We start from the raw sequence: 17,908 nt of genomic DNA, 5'->3' as shown, positions 1-17,908 counted from the left end.
AAGGTTAACTAGAATGCAACGTAACGTTAAGTTAGGATGTGTGAGCGGCCACAATTTATCATGGTATGTTGGTAAATTAGATCAAGTAGTCAAATCTATAAGTATATAATTAAGAATGTATAGAAGGGCACCCAAGGATAAAGAAAAGATGCAGTCCAAACAGGGAAATTGGTTTAATATTGATTGTCTAAATAAGAAAAGAGAACTAAGGAGAGAAGAGTGTAGCCTACGTAAACATTTTGACCCGGCAGGGCCGAAAATCGCGCCAAAATAAAGAGAGAATATATCTCACTACTTCGTAATGCTAAAAGGATTTAGAAAGAAACATGCTAGGGAAAATTATTGGAGGCAATAGAATCTAAGAATACCCATCAGTTCTGGATGCTAATTAAATCAGCTACAGAACCTTCTATTGCCCAAATGAATTGTGTAGTGGAAGAGGGGGCTTGAGTAGACTACCTACAGGAACTATTTTCCCCAAGGAGGGAAATTGGAGAGGAGAGATCCAGGGGCTGGAGAGGCCTAGTGGAGAATCTAAAATTAGATTGCTCTACAGTTAATGTGCTTAGTACAATAAGCACTTTGAACTTAACAAGAGCAGCAGGCCCAGACAACCTACCAGCCCTAATAATAAACTCAAATCAGACCTGGTGGGTAGAATTCTTCTCTAAGATGTTTCTAGTAATCTTAGAAAAAGGAAAGATTCCCATAAATTGGAAGGGTGCAATAATTAGGCCGATTCATAAGAAAGGGGATGTACATGCCCCAAAGAATTACAGACTTATTAACCTGTTAGATATAGGAGAAAAGATCTTTGCGAATATAATATTAAGTCAATTAAAAGATTGGGTGGAGCAGCAATCTATTGTGCCAGTCGAACAAGGAGGGTTTAAAGAAGGTCACTCCACTATAGATCATCGCTTTGCCCTGTGGGCATTGGCCAGGAAATCGATAGAGCAAAATGGTAAACTGTTCTGCTGCTTTGTCGATTTCCGGGCGGCTTTTGATTCTGTGGACTGTAATAGCCTCTGGGAAGTCCTGGAAAAATATAAAATTCCGGAGGGCATTTTGAATATTTTATAAGAGTTACACAGTAGCAACTGGGCCCAAGTAATAAGAATACAAAGGGGTCACTAACTCACGAAATACCGATAAAGAATGGCCTTAGACAGGGGTGCGTTTTGGCACCCCAGCTCTTTCTAGCAGATCTTCCTGCAGTGCTAGAAATAGAAAGAAGTGCGAGTCCGCGTATGAATAGAAATAAAGTGCCTTGTCTTTTATACGCTGATGATCTGGTGATCCTTGACCAAACGAAAATGGGACTCCAAAAAAAATTTAATGTGCTTGAAAATTACTGTGATAAAAGGTTTTTAATTGTTAATATGGAAAAAACAAAGGTGTTAAAATTTGGGAAGAGTTTGCAAAATAAAATTTTTAATTGGTTTCTACACAAGATAAATTAGAAATAGTAAATGAATATAAATATCTAGGCCTTTGGTTTGATAGTGCATCGAAGTTGGGTACCCATTTGGCGGCACAAGCTGCAAAAGCCTTCTCGTCAGTTTATGGCCTGAAAATATTTAACAAAGAATATGGCGATAAGTCACAGAGATCCATGTTAAATGCATTTTAAGCTATGATCCCCCCGCAAGTTCTGTATGGTCCAGAAGTGTTGTATTTGAGTGGAAAGAGAGGGTGGGATTGTGAAGGAAAGATTTTTAAAATGCTGCTGTCTTTACCAAATAGTACCATGATCCAAGCTATGAGGATAGAGGCAGGGCTAACATCCTGGAATATAAAGACCCAAATGTCTTTATTAGGATTTTGGAAATGCCAGGATCTAGGCGGCGTACAAAAGGTCTCAACATGGTGCAGAGAGGAAATCCAAACTAGTAGTCTTGGTTGGGCACGGGATGTCAGGAAAACCCTCTAGACTGTAGCGGGGCACCTAGAGTTGAGCCTTTTGCACCCATCCCTGGACATAGTATTTACAAAGAAAATGCTTAGGGATCAAGGGCTCCAATACTCTAGATCACAGGATCTTGATTATTTGAGGGTGAAAAAATCGGTAAACTGAGTAAGGAGTGCATGGGAAAAGGAGGCCCGGTTTCTATATTTGGATTTTTTACAGAATAAATGGCTAAGACATGAAATCCTACGGGCCCGTGTGGGTATTAACCCTTGGAAGATGGAAGGGAAAATAAATGCAACACTGTTCCAAGCGGACGGTATTTGTACATGTGGCCTAGGAGTAAGAAATGACATTCTGCATATATTGCTTGATTGCACATTGATTTTAGCAATACGGAAAGTATTTTTATGTCCAATATTTTTAAAATATAAGGTGCACTCATGTGCTCAAGCGGCTAATCTCCTGGCCGATATGTCCTCCCTAGAAATTACAATTGCTTTGGGGAAGTTCTTGCAAGCGACACAGGACTTTGTAAAGGAGAAACTAAAAGAAGGAAGCTGATTTTAAAACGTTTTTGAAGTACTGTTAACATTGAGAATTTTACAGGTTTATAATTTTGTAAATTGAGTTAAAATGGATTGTGTTTTACGTATGTTATCGCTATGTGGATTCCAAAGTTTGTCTATGGTTTTAACCCCTTGCATGCTCATGACGGAACCATTCCGTCACGAGCCACGGTGGTGCTGTGCTGGTGACGGAAAGGTTCCGTCACGGCCCGGCCGCCGTGCCTCTGAGGTGCTGATTTTGCACCTGCGCAGAGCATTCTATTAGGCGGGCGGGGCTGTGACGGAACCATTCCGTCACAAGCACAGCGCCACCGCGGCTCGTGACGGAGTGGTTCCGTCACGAGCATGGCGGCGCTGCGCGGCCCCCCCTTCCCCCTAGCACTGCGGCGGAATTACTGCCGCAGCCAAGGGGTTAAAGACTATGGTCTAAATAAACATTGTTTTCTCTCTCTCTCAATGATGCAACCACAAACCTTTCCTACAGGCAGTATGCAGGTGAGAGGATGCATCAATTGCCAGAAAAACTAGCAAAACCTGTTTTGGTAGGTTATGGCTGGTTTAAAAAACCAAATCGTATGTAGGGGAATACTCGGCAACCATCATGACTTCAAAACCACAAGCACAGAGACATTATGGTCAAACAATCACAGGATTAAGGATACCTACAGCTGGACTATTTTCTACCACAGCCTAGAGCTTTAAACTAAGAGATGCTGTCATCAATCTGTGAAAAACAATTAAAATCAAAGAGCTTCTGAAGCAACCTAAAGTGAAACTGTCCGAAAGTGAGTAACTCCAATGAGTGAGACTTCCAGTGCTGTGGCTCTGAACAGCTTTGATAGGCTGTCCCATATTTACTCTCATTTCTGTTTTTCACTACATTTCCCTCTGAATAACTAAGTATTTTCGGTTGCTGTTCAGGGTAATTAACCATGGCTTTCTAATCATCTGCTCATGCACTACTCTCCATTGTGGTTTCAGGGTGTGTTTTATATGATTTGTCTGCATGCCTTAGGTCATCTGAACATTATGGTCCCTAACCCCACTTTAAAAATATTTGTTGACATAAATCCCATCTCATAACCACAGGTAACATGTTCCTCTTAGCCTTCCCTTGGTCTTCACTGCACCCATGTAGCGCTTTACCTGGAAAACGAAGTTCTCATCAAACTGTGGGTTGAGGGTTTTGCGCCGGACCTTAGACTGCAGGTACCGCCGTTCATCGGGCAGCAGGTAGAGTTTCACCAGGGGGCTGCAGGTGTCCGAGGGAGGGTGCAAGTTCCTCGCCTTGATTAAGGATACCAGCAACCTTTCAGCTTCCTGCTCATACTCCAGGGCGAACCACAGCCGGCCTACATTGCCCTCTGGAAAGTCCCCCTCGTTGCTGTCTTCGGTAAATTTGTACAAATCCGGGTTGACGGCGCCCAAGACAAAAGAGCCTAAGAGAGAACGTTTCAAGGGAGCAAAAGTGAGTGTTAGTAGTAACCTCAATTCACTGTTCAAGGAATACTAAACCATTTGCAAGTACATGAAACATGTAGACTTTTTAAAACTAGTTTTGGATAAGGTTTTCAACCCTCTGCTAGTCCAGGAGAAAGCCAGTTCTACATAGGAAACACAACCTTTAATGGGATATTTGTTAATCGTCCAATAACAAAGATGGTTCTTTGAAGAAATCATCATACACCTGCGGGCTACGAATGCAAAATGTCTGTTATTATTGCTTACCAAATAAAAGGTTGTATGGAGGTCGAAAGGTCTGGTTTGGACTGGCCTCATTAGAGGAGAGATCACCTACCAAAGAATTATGAAGGAGCCTAGTGCATGCCCCAAATCATCATAACACAGACAATATCAATAAAAAAATGAAAAGCAAATACAAATATCTGGGAAGGGTCAAGCAGAAAGAGATGAGAGCAGACCTTCACCTGCTCCGCTCGCTACAATCAGTGCCGCCTCCTCCTGGACTGCTGCTAAGGCTGTTCCTGCCCAATGCGGGTCAGTCCTAGGCAGCTTGCCAGTCAGTGAGCTCTGATCATTCTTTTTCCCCGCATTTCTTCAGTTTTGGGTTCTCGCAGACCTTTGCACTACAGTGCTGTTTTGCCTCTCATTTTTCCCACCACCTGCTTCCCACCACCAGCCTCCCCAGTACCACTCCCAGGCCCTACTTTGTGGAAGCCGCAGCATGGCAAAATTGAGCAGGCCCTCAATAGCACCCCCTTGCTATAGTCAGTGCCGTCTTCTCCTGCACCGCTGCTAAGGCTGTTCCTGCCCAGTGCAGGCCAGTCCTAGGCAGCCTGCCAGTCAGTGAGCTCTGATAATTCTTTTTTCCAGCATTTCTTCAGTTTTTGGGCTCCCGCAGCCCTTGGCACAACAACATTGTTTTGTCTCCTGCTTTTCCCGCCACCCACTTCCCGGCACCTGCTTCCTGCTGCCAGCCTCCCCAGCACCCCTCCCACGGGCAACTTAATGGAGGCTGCAGCACGACCGCATTGGCGAAGTTCTGAAGGCATGCCAAAGGAAGCCTGTCTGCTCCTGCACCCTGGCCCTCCGGACACCCACAGATACTCCACAACAAATCTCCGAGCCTTGGACCCTGTACATCACAACTGATGCCTCGCATCTCCTTGCTCCACAGCAGGACCGTTCACCTGCCACCAATGCCAGTTCACCTGCAACCTAGGACCGTCCGCCATAGCAGAAACCTGCACCACCGCCAACTTGCCGGACAACACCTCCCCAGAACCTCTCGATGCCTCCTGATCAGCGTCAGATTGCTCTGAAAACACTCCATTATAGTCTGGGACACATCTCCACCCTCGCCCCTGACAAGATCTTCATCACAGAGATATGGCTCAACACGCTTCGGCCCCCTACATTGTCACTGTGCACCCAACAGCTACAAGATAAAACTTTGGTACTGCACCAACTAACACAGAGGTGGCATTGCCATCATCCAAAAGAACCAAACCGCTGCACCACCAGCGAAGACAAAACCACACCGATCATGGAACTCCTGAATTTCCAACTCCACACTGACAACAAAACTATCATCAAAGGCGCCCTTGCCTACAGACCCCTAGGACCACAAACCGGCCTCTGTAACACCCTCACAGACTTCATAGCCCAACTCGCCATTGAAGCCAAACACAACATCTTCCTCTGAGATCTCAACTTTCACCTGGACAACCCCACAGACACGAACTCTACCAACCTCCTGGAATGAATGGACAACATCAGGCTCACCCAGCTGGTCACATACTCCACATACAGAGCAGGAACACACTTGACCCTATTTTCATGTCCAGCAAAAGAGTCAAATACCACCATATCATGGAATCATCCTGGACCAATCACTCCATTGTCAATTTTAACATCACAGGACCACCTCGCAGCACCCCTAACTCTCCCAGCACCTCCTTCCACAGCTGGTGTAAAGTGATGGACGGCCTCAACACCACCCAGCCCAATGGTGCAACCATCCTAAAACAGGCAGTCGAGAACTTTAACACCTCGATCACCAATGCCACTGACTGGGTCGCCCCAATCAAGCCAGCCAAAACTCGTAGATCCACCCAACAAGCCAGCTGGTACATGCCCTAACTCAGAGCAATAAACCACAGTTGCAAACAACTAGACACAAGATGGCGCACCTGCAGAGATACCAAGAAAGTTGGTAGCGGGTCCGCCCCCATCCAGGTGCACAGCCTTAATTCACTTGCATAATAAAATGCCACAAACTTCACCATGTTTTTCAGTTGTTTTATTTTGCAAACGTAATCCAATATTAATCATTTCTTCAAGTTTTTCCATGTCACAAAAGAGACACTTAAACTTTCACTATATTCTTAATGGGGCAGGAATGCCCATCCAGGCCTTCTCCTGCGCAATGACAGTGTGCATAAGTTCATCCACAAACGTCATACTTATACACCCAATGCATTTCGAGCCACAACTCTTGCTCTTCCTCAGGGGTTAAATTCTATAAATGCAAAACACATCTGTTAGACTCTATGCATGACCCAATGCCATTCATTAATGATTACACATAAGTTGTTGCTAACTCCCCATATCAACGTTTTCCTGCTAGAAATGCAACCTCTTGTTGCCATTTTAAATGAGTACCCCTGCTTTCTACCCGTCTCCCCTTATTCTCTTTGACAGGTACAAATTCGACATTGTCCTGCCCCACCTCACTAACAAACCCACAATGTTTAGTGAAAAGCAACATATTATTCCCCATTGAATTATCCTGCTCCTAAAACCATACCTTTCAATCAAAAAGTGCAACCTTCTTCCCGCCGTCTTCACTGCTCTGCTGGAATCGTCCTGATGCTCAACCCTCTAACTTTTGACCTTTTTCCACTTGGTTGTTTCCTCCCCTCCCATTCACCTGTTCCACGTTAGCCCTCTCGCATTACGTAACCCAATCGCTGCTCTTGTTCCTGTCCCGGTCTCTGCCTCCAAATCCCACAATGCACTTCACGTATCACCCTGCTACTCATAGTATGAGTCAACAGTTGCTCTCCTGAGTCCATCCCCCATCACCCTGCAGAGATGACATAGAGCAAGTCACCTTCAAGTCAGCCCTCACAAATACCACCACCAACTCAAAGAAGCGAAAAAGGAGGCCCTTACAGAGCGGATCAAGTCTAGCGCCAACTACACCAAGGAATTCTTTATCATCGTCAGAGAGTTCTGCTTCTCAGCAGCCACTGAGAACTCAATCCCTCTGTCACAGGAACTCTGTGACGCTCTAGCAAATCACTTCTACAACAAGCTATTCACCATCTACAGGAACATCGACCCCACCCCTCACCCCCCCACTTCCTCGGCCTCACCTCCTACAGAAGCCCCCCCGACCACCATCTCATTGTATGGGAACAACTCAACATACGGGAAACAACAGCCAGAATGAACTCCATCCACTCAGAAGTACGCACTTACCCATGCTCCCATCGCTTTTTCAACCTAGGAAGTGATGAGATCAGCCAACAACTCACCACCATCCTCAACACATCCATTGCCACAGCCACCTTTTCAGACACATGGAAACACGCTGTAAGAAAGTAGGATCTTCTTCTTATTGTTACCCCCACTCTTTGTTGAATGTAATACTGTTATTGACTAGTCCGACTGGGAACCTGCTAATCAGGACCCCAGTCAATCTGCTTTCTTTCTACACTGCTATGTTATGTACTTAGGTACACTCCAGATTGGATACTGTGGTACCCTTGTCAGTCCCTAGTAAATTGTACCCATGTACCCAGGGCATAGATATCCCACAGGAGTCCCATGGGCTGAAGCATGTATTATGCCACCCATGAGAGGCCATACAAAATGGAACTACAGGCCTGCCTTTGCAGCATGTGTAAGTTGGTGCATGCACCACTAACTTAAGATATAGGTTTACTATATCTAAGGGTCACTACACTTAAAACCTATCCGACACCCCTATAGCAAGCCTTAACAATCCCGAAGGCACGTATGGGAGGCCTGGGTGCTCCAGACTTTGAGTTGTACTACTGAGTCGCACAGGGAGCCCACATGTATACCTGGATTCAGGGTGACTTGAATATCCCATTTGTCCCGATGGAAAATCTTTTTGCGGAACCTCTACCCTTAACGGCGACGATATTCAAACTAGTTCACCGCCGAACTGGAATACTAGATTCAATAACTGCTACCAGTGATGCATGGCACTGCTTGCTGCAGCAGCAGGGGGGTGCACTGTTGTACTCGCCTAATATGCCGGTGGAGTGGGCCCTCTGGTTGGCTCCCTGCAGAGACAAAGGGGTGATGAGGGCACTGCACCAACTGAAAGTTCTGACTGCAGGGGACTTGTTTCAGGATTTGAAAGTAAAGACCTGGGAAGAGGTGTCCAAGACTGCGGGAGCAAGCACAGTACTTCAGCGTTTTCAGTTCTACAGGGTACGCAGGACCCTGCTGAAACAGTTAGGAGAGGACCTGGATGAGCCACCAGAAGTGCCCGAACTTACCTATGTGATTAGGGCTGAATCTCCACGTCAGATAGTTACCAATATCTATAAAATAGCAATGACCCACAGGGAGAACTGTGGTTCCGTGAGTTTGTGGGTCTGGTTCAGTGGTTCCGAACCCGTTCAATAAAGGTCGTCGGAAATAGACGATTTAGGTGTCAGCAGACCGCAAATGGCGAGTGTAGCGTGTATGAGTGTTTTCGCATGAATCGATCTATGAGAACACTACGTATTTGGGGATTTCGTTTGAACCTTCGGGTTCCATTTTGTGTGCGGCAGCCATTTTGTATGGTTGCCCTCACATAGGCCGATGATTGCGGCCGAACGAGTCCTTGAGACAGGTATGCCTTAGCTGCCTTCTGAATGACCTGGCCGAACTGACTCCTTGCCCGAGGCTGACCTCGCTGAGCCAGTTCCTTGTTAAGCAGCTGGTCAGATAAAGATCAAAGAGTAGGGCAGGCCCGAGTTGATGGTACACCGCTCCCACTTTCTATCTTGCTTCCAATCTGTTTCTGTTCCTTCCTTTACGACATAATCACTGATTTGGGTTTAGGGTTTTATGATGGGTTTGTCCGGCCCGTTCGAACGGGAATGTTGGATTTTGCTTGGTCATTTCTGGTGGGCTGGACAACGGAAAGTAGGATTGTCGTCATGCTCTACTTTTGAATTGTCACATTTCCATTGGTCAGTTTGTATGTACCCAATGCTAATTTTGAATGTTGCCTGAGGCTTGATTTTTGGTATAAAAGACCATGCTCCGCTCATTGAATTTGTGCAGTCTCTAACGAACCACCCGTGTGTGCTTCGTAGACCTCTGTTCCTGGTTGCAGCCAATAAACTTTGGTCTTTGACGTCATCAAGAAGTATCCAGTGTCTCTGTTTGCCAAGGCAGGGGAACTCGAAGGCATCGGGTGTTCTCCCTGACGCCGCTGGGTTCTAAAACCCGGTCCTTCAGTTGGCGCCCAACGTGGGGTGACTTCAGCGGTACCGGTCCAAGCCCGAAGATCGTGAGGAGCTTCGTGTGAAAATTCTGGAGGAAGGCCTACCACTTCATCGACCCCTGTATGTCGGCGTGGTCCGAAAGTCTTTGCTGCGATGTTTCCCGCTTTCCGACGGCTACGAAGGACTGCTGCCCTGACTGTCGCCCTGTCTTGGAGCCTTAGACGTTTGTAGAGCGAGACGATTGACGGGTCTTCTGGTGACGCCATCGACATTTCAGTTAAGTATGAGTGGAGCGTCTCCTAGTCCTTAGTTTGTTTTTGGTATCCCTTTAGTGGATCGCTTTGATTTGGTACCTACAGGCCCCAAAGCCAAGGGACTCGTGTATTCGCGAGACTATCGTTTTGAGATTTCCCTTGTTGTTTGAAGCTAGACTAGTGAGCAAGATGCCTGGTCTTAGCAGACTTGGAAGGATATTTGGTTGTGGTTGTTCTAAGGATTTCCGGTTAGAGGATTCGTGTCCGGTTCCTCCAATTGGAACTCCTACATATGAATTATACGTGAAGCATGGTGTGGGCCCCTTTAGTTACAATGAGATCTGGGTAAAGTATACGAGAAAAGACGGTGTCCTACAGTGGCCCCGTTACGGTAGCTTTGAAAGTGAGATTTTAGATAATTTCGAAGCGAAGCTGTTCAAGAAGAAAGTCCGGCCGGCAATGTTTGACTCTTTCCGCATATGGCGCAAAGAAGCCAAACAGAAAGAAATTAAATTAGCTAAGAAGAATAAACGAGAACGAGGTATGTCAATGGTAGAAGCTGCTGTTGCGTTTACGGATAATGAGGAAGAGCGAGAGAGCGAACAGATGCTTAGGGTTAAGAAGTTAGCGGTAGATAGATGCTACCCAGTTTTGCCACCTAAAGAGCAGGAAGAAAAGAAAGATCTTGCTAAAGATCCTTTGATGTCGCATCTATTGAGTTCGCCACCCCTTATGCACAGAGTGCTACGGCACCACCGCCACCAGTTGTGGTGTGTAACATCCGATTGTTGTGCCACCCGTAATTCCTCCACAGCCATCTTCCGTTGGCTACTGTTCCTTTGGCGCAGCCTCCTCTGGGGCCGCCAACTTTGCCTTCCCCTTCGTCTGTTTCGCCTGTTTCTAATACTCCTTCTGCTCCGACTCTGGATTCTTCTACTATTGTTCCGTCTTCCCTTATTCTTCCATCTTCTCCTTCTACTAGGCAGAGAATGACTGCTGCTTTTTCTGGTTTTCTGACTCCTTTGTTGGGACAATTGGGTATGTCTCCAGTGCATGAGGATAGACAATCACGTAGTCAATTGCCTGACACAGATGAGCGTGTAGTTTTGGATCACATGACACGTAGATGGGTTACGTACACTTCCCAGTATGATCTTGAAGGTATTATGGATGTTTTCCGACAATAGAAAGCACCAAAGCAACGATACGTTTTTGAAATGATGTGTGTGTTCCTCCATGAACAATGGATGGACGAAGTGGGTAAAGCGTCTGAAGAATTATATTGAGTGCGTTCCGAGTTTGCGAAAGGGACGATTGTGAGTCTTCTCGACATTGAGAGAGCGGTGTCGACGTTGTTGTCGTTTCGTAATAATGCTCATCCCGAGCGATTGTTTGAGTCTGATTCGTCAGTTAGGAGAAAAGCGCGTCAGTATCCGATGCGTGAGGTTCCTCCAGTTTGGAGATCTGCTGATGCAAATGCTGTTTCACCTGTTGATGCGCACTTTCAGCGAGTATGGGTACATGTTCCTTGGAAACGTGCTGAAGTCCTAGCACTTAAGCAGACTTTACCTGATCCGCGCAAAAATACGGCGGGATATTATAAAGAGCTCTCTCAAACTGTGGGTTCGTGCATCATGAATTTAGCGGACATAGACATGTTGTTTGGGAATGTTGTTCCACAGCCTATTTGGAATGTGATTCGACATACGGATCATGATCAAGAATTGGGTGATACCATCGGTTAATATTGTTGCTGCGAATGATAGACAAGTTGGAGGTGCTAAGCCTGAAGATCTAATTGCTCAACTCCCTGGTAGGATTATAAACTATATGAAGACTTTGATGCCCAAAGCGCGTGTTAATTGGGACAAGTTGTCTGCATGTAAGCAGAAGAAAGACGAGACTGTGTCAGATTTCTTCACGCGGTTTGAAGAAACTTTTGTAGATCATAGTGGTCAGGATATGGCTACCGAGGGTGGCCAGAGATTGTTTGTTGACAAATTCGTGCATAATTTGCTTCCCGAGTTGTGCACTAAGTTGAAGGATTCCGAGAGTGCTTGGGCTGTTTCCACGTCAGCACAGATTTTAGGTACGGCCCAGTACTATGAAAATAGGCGCAAAGATGAGTTAGAGAAAGCGGATAAGAAGACTAAGGAATTGAAGACTAAAGTTCTTCTACAACAAGCTTATCCACTCCGTACAAATAATCAGGGCGATTATCAACAACCTCAGCAATATTCGAGAAACTCGCAAAGAAACGAGTCTTCTCAACAGCGTTTTCCGTATGGGCCTAATCAGTGTGCGTAATGCAAAGAAGAAGGTCATTACAAGAATAGTTGTCCAGTTTTGTTACAGCGCACGAATGGTGTTTCTGGTGTACGAGGTCGAGGTGCTCAACAAGTGCCTAGAGGTAGAGGTCGCGGACAGAACGTACGTCCTTTGCCTCCACAGAACTCGATGAATAGTTTTGATCAGCAGCAAGGTTCGTCTGGTAGGACAGCTCAGTACTATATGGATGATTACTATGTTGTAGGTGACGAAGTAAATAGTAATGATTGTTAGGACAGCCATGGACAAAGAGAGGGAGTTGTTTCAGTTCCAGTAGATCAGAGTGGACCCTATGTTGAAGTGATTGCATCAGGTGTGTCAGAACCTTTTCTGCTAGATACTGGTGCTACAAAGAGTTTTATTATGCACTCTAAACTCCCTGGCGCACCTTTGTCTGGCTTTGATAATGTGTCTGTAGGTTTTTCCGGCGCCCCCGTTATGAATCCGATTTCTGCTCCATTGTCTCTTTCTGTTGGACCGTGTAAGATCGAAGCACCCCTTCTTTTGACTACAGGTTGTAATGAGAATCTGTTGGGATTGGATTTATTGAAGAGATTGTATGTGACACTGTATTGTTCTCCGTAAGGAGTACATCTTACTTTGGGTGAGAGAGTGATCTCTCGGATGTATATATCGAAAGATAGTCTTCCGTCTGAATTGTCTTCTTTACCAGATTTATTGTGGGCTACTGGTCCAAATGATGTAGGCCTACTGGAAATTCCCCCATATGTTGTGACACTGAAGGCGAATGCTAAGTTACCGCGCATTCCACAATACAGAATCTCGAGTGATGGTGAGCGTACACTTTTAGCGATTATTTATGATCTGATCTAAAAGGGTGTCATTGAAGAAACGAGAGGTAATGTGTGCAATAGTCCTGTTTTGCCTGTTCTGAAGAGAACTGATTCTTCACAGCCTCCTGTATATAGGTTTGTCATCGATCTTCGCGAAGTGAACAAAATTGTTGTTCCACAATTTCCTGTTGTGCCTGATATCACCGCTTTGTTGACTTTGATCCCGGCGACATCCACGTGGTTTTCGGTGATCGACTTGAAGAATGCTTTCTTCAGCATCCCGATTGCCATAGAGAGTAGGGATATTTTTGGATTCTCTTTAGGAGGACGAAGTTTCCGCTTTAAGCGCGCTCCTCAAGGCTATTGTGAGAGTCCATCGATTTATAGTCAAGCTTTGAAAACACAACTTGATCTGTTGGTTTTACCTGATGGTGCAGCCCTTATTCAATACGTTGATGATTTGCTAGTGGCCCCTGATACTGAAGAGATTTGTAGGGAAGTCACTTTGTCATAACTACGCCACTTGTCTGATTGTCATCACAAAGTTTCTCTCTCCAAGTTGCAATATTGCCGACAAGAAGTAACCTACTTAGGTCACCTCTTATCGAAGGAGGGAAGGAAACTGACCCCAGAGAGAATTCAAGCTATTGCGAAAATGAGTGTTCCTACAAACCAGAGAGAAGTACGTGCGTTTTTGAGTATTACGTCGTACTGTAGACAGTGGATCCCTAATTTTTCTTTGTTAGCGAAGCCTTTGATAGCTCTTACTGTTAAGGATACTCCGAATCCTATTCCTTGGACTGATGAATGTCAGAAGAGCTTTTCTGAATTACGCAAGGCATTGTGTTCGGCTCCTGTGTTGGGGACTCCCGACTACAGTAAGCCTTTCACATTGTATGTCCACGAGAGAGAGGGATGTGCATTGTCAGTCTTGACTCAACAGTTTGGCGATAAGCAACGCCCATGTGCGTACTTTTCGTTGACTTTAGATCCGGTAGCTAGAGCGTTGCCGAGTTGCTTGAGAGCCACAGCGGCAGCGGCTGTTTCAATTCAACAGTCTGCTGGTTTAGTGATGGACAACACGTTAGTGGTTATGGTTCCACATGCAGTGGATACCTTGTTGAACCGTACGAAGACACAGCATTTAACTAGTGCTCGGTTGTCGGGTTACGAATTGACGTTGTTAGCGAGTCATGTGCACATTAAACGATGCAACACGTTGAATCCAGCCACGCTGTTGCCAATTTCAGTTGAGACAGATGATGATATTGAAGATGAACATGATTGTTTTCTGAGAACTGAAGAAGAAACGAAAGGGAGAGTAGACCTTAGAGACACTCCTCTTCCAGAATGTGATGGTACTTTGTGGGTTGATGGTTCGTGTTTTGAGTTGCCGAATGGTGATACGACTGTGGCATATGCTGTTACGACTTTGCATACGATTGTTGAAACTGCACGTATTCCACATAATTCAGCACAAGCAGTAGAGTTGATTGCATTAACGAGAGCATGTGTGTTGGCGAAAGGAAAACGAGTGAATGTGTATACTGATAGCCAATATGCCTTTGGCGTGGCTCATAGCTTTGGACGTTTGTGGCATGAACGTGGGTTCTTGACTTCACATGGGACGAAGATCCAGCATGGACAGTTGGTGAATGAACTTCTTGAATCTCTTACTTTGCCAATACAAGTAGCGATCGTGAAATGCAGTGCCGATAAGAAAGTTACGGATGATGTTGGTCGCGGAAATGCGTTTGCAGATGAAGTTGCGAAAGAAACTGCGAGAAATGTGATGAGCCGAATGTATGTTGCGGGTCCGGCGAGATGGGTTCCAGAGAAGAGTATGTGTGAAGATACGATTGAGAGTGTGAAATCCATTCAAGCTGAAGCTACAGAGAAAGAGTTAAATGAATGGAGAGAAAGCAAGGGTAGATTGGATTCGGATGGTTGTTGGACTGATTTGTCTGAGCATCAAAGATGGTTGTTGCCTAACGCGTATGTGTTTCCGGTTGTTACAATGGCTCATGGAATGGCACATATTAGCGTAAAAGGGATTTGCAAGTTGTTGGCTCCGGTTTGGCAGAATGCGGGAATTCCAAAATGTGCAGAGAACTTGGTTGGAAACTGTATAGTGTGCTTGATGTACAATCCTGGTAAGGGGACTCCAACACCAGCTGGTCATTTTGCTCCTCCTACGTATCCGTTCGAGGCTTTGCAGCTAGATTTTATCCATATGGAGAGATGCAACAACTTGAAATATGTTTTAGTGGTTGTTCGCTCCTTCTCTAGATGGGTTGAAGCTTATCCCCTTAAGGACAATACTGCCTTGTGCACAGCGAAAGTGTTGATAAAAGAGTTTTTCCCTAGGTTCGGAATGCCGAAAATTATCTGGAGTGACAATGGGAGTGAATTTGTGGGTCAAGTCATGAGGAGAGTGTGTGAGGGACTAGGAATCCGGCAGAAGTTCCATGCTGCAAATCACCCCCAATCAGCTATTTAGTTGACTGCTACAATGGCACTTTAAAGCTAAATTAGCCAAAATCCAAGCGAGTATTTATTTATTTTATTTATTTATTTAGGCGATTTGTTAAGCGCTCAATTACCCGTGGGTGTCTCGGCGCTGAGTGAGAGAACTGGTCCATGAGGAGTTATTGCGTGAACAGCCAGGATTTTATCTGCCTGCGGAAAGAGAGAAGAGATGTGGAGGCTTTAATGTGATGTGGAAGACTGTTCCATAGTTTAGTAGTGGTAACTATGAAGGATCTGTCTCCCCAGGAGACTTTCTTGGTCCTGGGAACCTGCATGAGTCCAGCGGTTGAGGATCTTAGGGATCTGGCAGGTTTGTAAGGACAGAAGGAATCTTTCAAATACGCTGAACCTTGCCCATGAATTGCTTTATAGGCAATACAGAGAGCCTTGAACGTAGTTCTCTTCTTTACAGGCAGCCAGTGAAGCTCTCGGAGTGTCCCAGAAAGGGAGGCATACTTAGGACATCCAGTAATCAATCTGGCCGCCGCATTTTTCACCAGTTGTAATTTCTTTAAAACACCTTCTTGAGCGTTGACTAGCAGACCATTACAATAGTCAATGCGGGCCATGATGAGTGCGCTGATCAGCGTTTTTGTCATATTCATGGGAAGATAAGGTAGAAGTTTTTTTATCATTCTCAAGGTATAGAATGAGGAGGATACTACCGCGTTGACGTGGTGCATGAAGGTAAGTTTAGTGTCCAGTATAACTCCGAGATTTCTTGCCTTGGTCACAGGGGAAGGGGGTGGTCCCAGGGCATCAGGCCACCATGTGGGAGACCAGGCAGGGGAGAGATTGCCAAACAGCATCACTTCCGTTTTATCGGAGTTTAATTTGAGGCAGTTTCTTGCCATCCAATTACTTATTGCCAACATTCCCAGATTAAAGTTGGCGGCCACTTCATCTCCGTTTTTGTTTCTGGCTAGGACGATCTGGGTGTCGTCGGCATAGGATGTAACCGCCAGGTGATGGATTTTTATGGTCCTCGCTAAGTCTGACACATAGATGTTGAATAATGTGGGACTTAGCGAGGACCCCTGGGGAACACCACAAGGAAGAGTGAAGGGAGGTGAGTTGTAGTTGCCGAAGGCAACGGATTGAACTCGATCGGTGAGGAATGAGGCAATGAGTTCCTTCGCTGTACCAGTGATGCCTGCCGTTTCGACACAGTCGATCAAGGTGGAGTGATCGACCGTGTCGAAGGCCGCAGACAGGCCCAGTAGAATGAGCACTGCTGATCCCCCATTATCTAGAGACTTCCTGATTTCCTCTGTGGCTTTAATAAGCGCAGTTTCCGTCCCGTGTCCCTTCCAGAAGCCAAATTGTGTTTCGTCCAGGCAGTTGTTTTGATCTATGAAATCTGATATTTGTGTGTTCATTATTTTTTCCACAATTTTGGCAGGGAGTGGGAGGCAGGCGATTGGACGATAATTGGCAACTATCGTCGGATCAAGTGAGCTTTTTTTGATAAGTGGTTTGACGATGGCTTTTTTCCAGATGGAAGGAAAAGTAGTGGACAAGAACATGGCATTAAAAATATCGGTGAGTTTAGGGCTTATAATTTCGGGGACGTTTTTGAGAATGGTGGGGGGACATGGGTCTTCCGGAGATCCGGAATTCGTGGTGCATAAGAGATGAGACACCAGTTCAGAGGAGATCTGAGAAAATTCCTGGAAGGAACTGGGAGGGTTTGTTCGAGGGCGGTTGGTAAAGTTCATGTCCGACGGAGTTTGGTCATTAGAGACGGAGTGAGGGTTTCCAGTGCCTTTAGCATGAGCTTTGAATTGGGAGAAGATGTCCGTGACTTTTTTTTGGAAATGATTTGCCAAAGAGTTACATAATTCTTGGGTATATGTAATAGGGGTGGATGCTGTTTGTCCAGAGAGACGCGTCACTACCTGGAAGAGTTGTTTGGTCGAGTCTTGAGCAAGATTAATTTGACTGCTATAGAACTTACTTTTCTCCTTGATGATTAGTTGTTTGTAGTTAAGCAGCATGGTTTTATAGAGGACTTTTTGCTCTGGGCCGTAGTCACGTCTCCATTTGCGTTCTTGGCGCCTACAGTGTTGTCTTTCAAGTCTAAGATTATCATTGAACCAGGGGGAGGACTTGATGATTCTGTTGGAGGATTGTTTCTTAAGTGGGACTGTATGATCAACTGTGTTTCGGATCCAAGTGGTATAGTTATTGGCCGCTAGTTCAGGGTCAGCCTCAATGGGTGGTAGGGAGGTCAAAAGTGAGGATTGGGAAGCAGGAATGTCGATGCTTTTCCAGGCTCTAAATTTATTCAAGGGTGGGGAAGTGTGAACTCGGAGGGGGGAAGGTTGTAGTGTAAAATCAAAAAGAATAGCAGAATGGTCCGTCCAGGTGAAGGGAAGGAGATCCTTTATCACTAGGGAATTCTCGCTAGAGAATAGACCGTCTAGGAGATGGCCCGCAGTATGCGAGGATCCAGTGACCAATTGTGGGAGTCCTATAGTATTTAATTCAGATAACAGGGCAGAGGTATCAGGATTGTCCAATAGCTCAAGATGGAAGTTAAAATCACCCAAAAAGGTGTACTGACTTTCACCTGCCAGTGGTT

The 17,908-nt window shown here is 45.5% G+C and overlaps 1 protein-coding gene across 1 annotated transcript in view; it reads right to left on the bottom strand.

Moving 5' to 3' along the window:
• LOC147711230 (synaptotagmin-15-like) overlaps positions 1-17,908 on the bottom strand; it is a 780,145-nt gene that overhangs the window by 436,924 nt on the left and 325,313 nt on the right. The window contains exon 4 of the mRNA XM_086922014.1: positions 3,625-3,917. Coding sequence (XP_086778140.1) covers positions 3,625-3,917 — 293 coding nt within the window. The remainder of the gene's footprint in view (positions 1-3,624; positions 3,918-17,908) is intronic.

The sequence above is a fragment of the Lissotriton vulgaris genome, chromosome 5 (genome assembly GCF_964263255.1).
Source record: "Lissotriton vulgaris chromosome 5, aLisVul1.2, whole genome shotgun sequence".
NCBI lineage: Eukaryota > Metazoa > Chordata > Amphibia > Caudata > Salamandridae > Lissotriton > Lissotriton vulgaris.
Note: the sequence above shows the minus strand (reverse complement) of the source record. Positions and strands in the feature narration are given on the sequence as shown.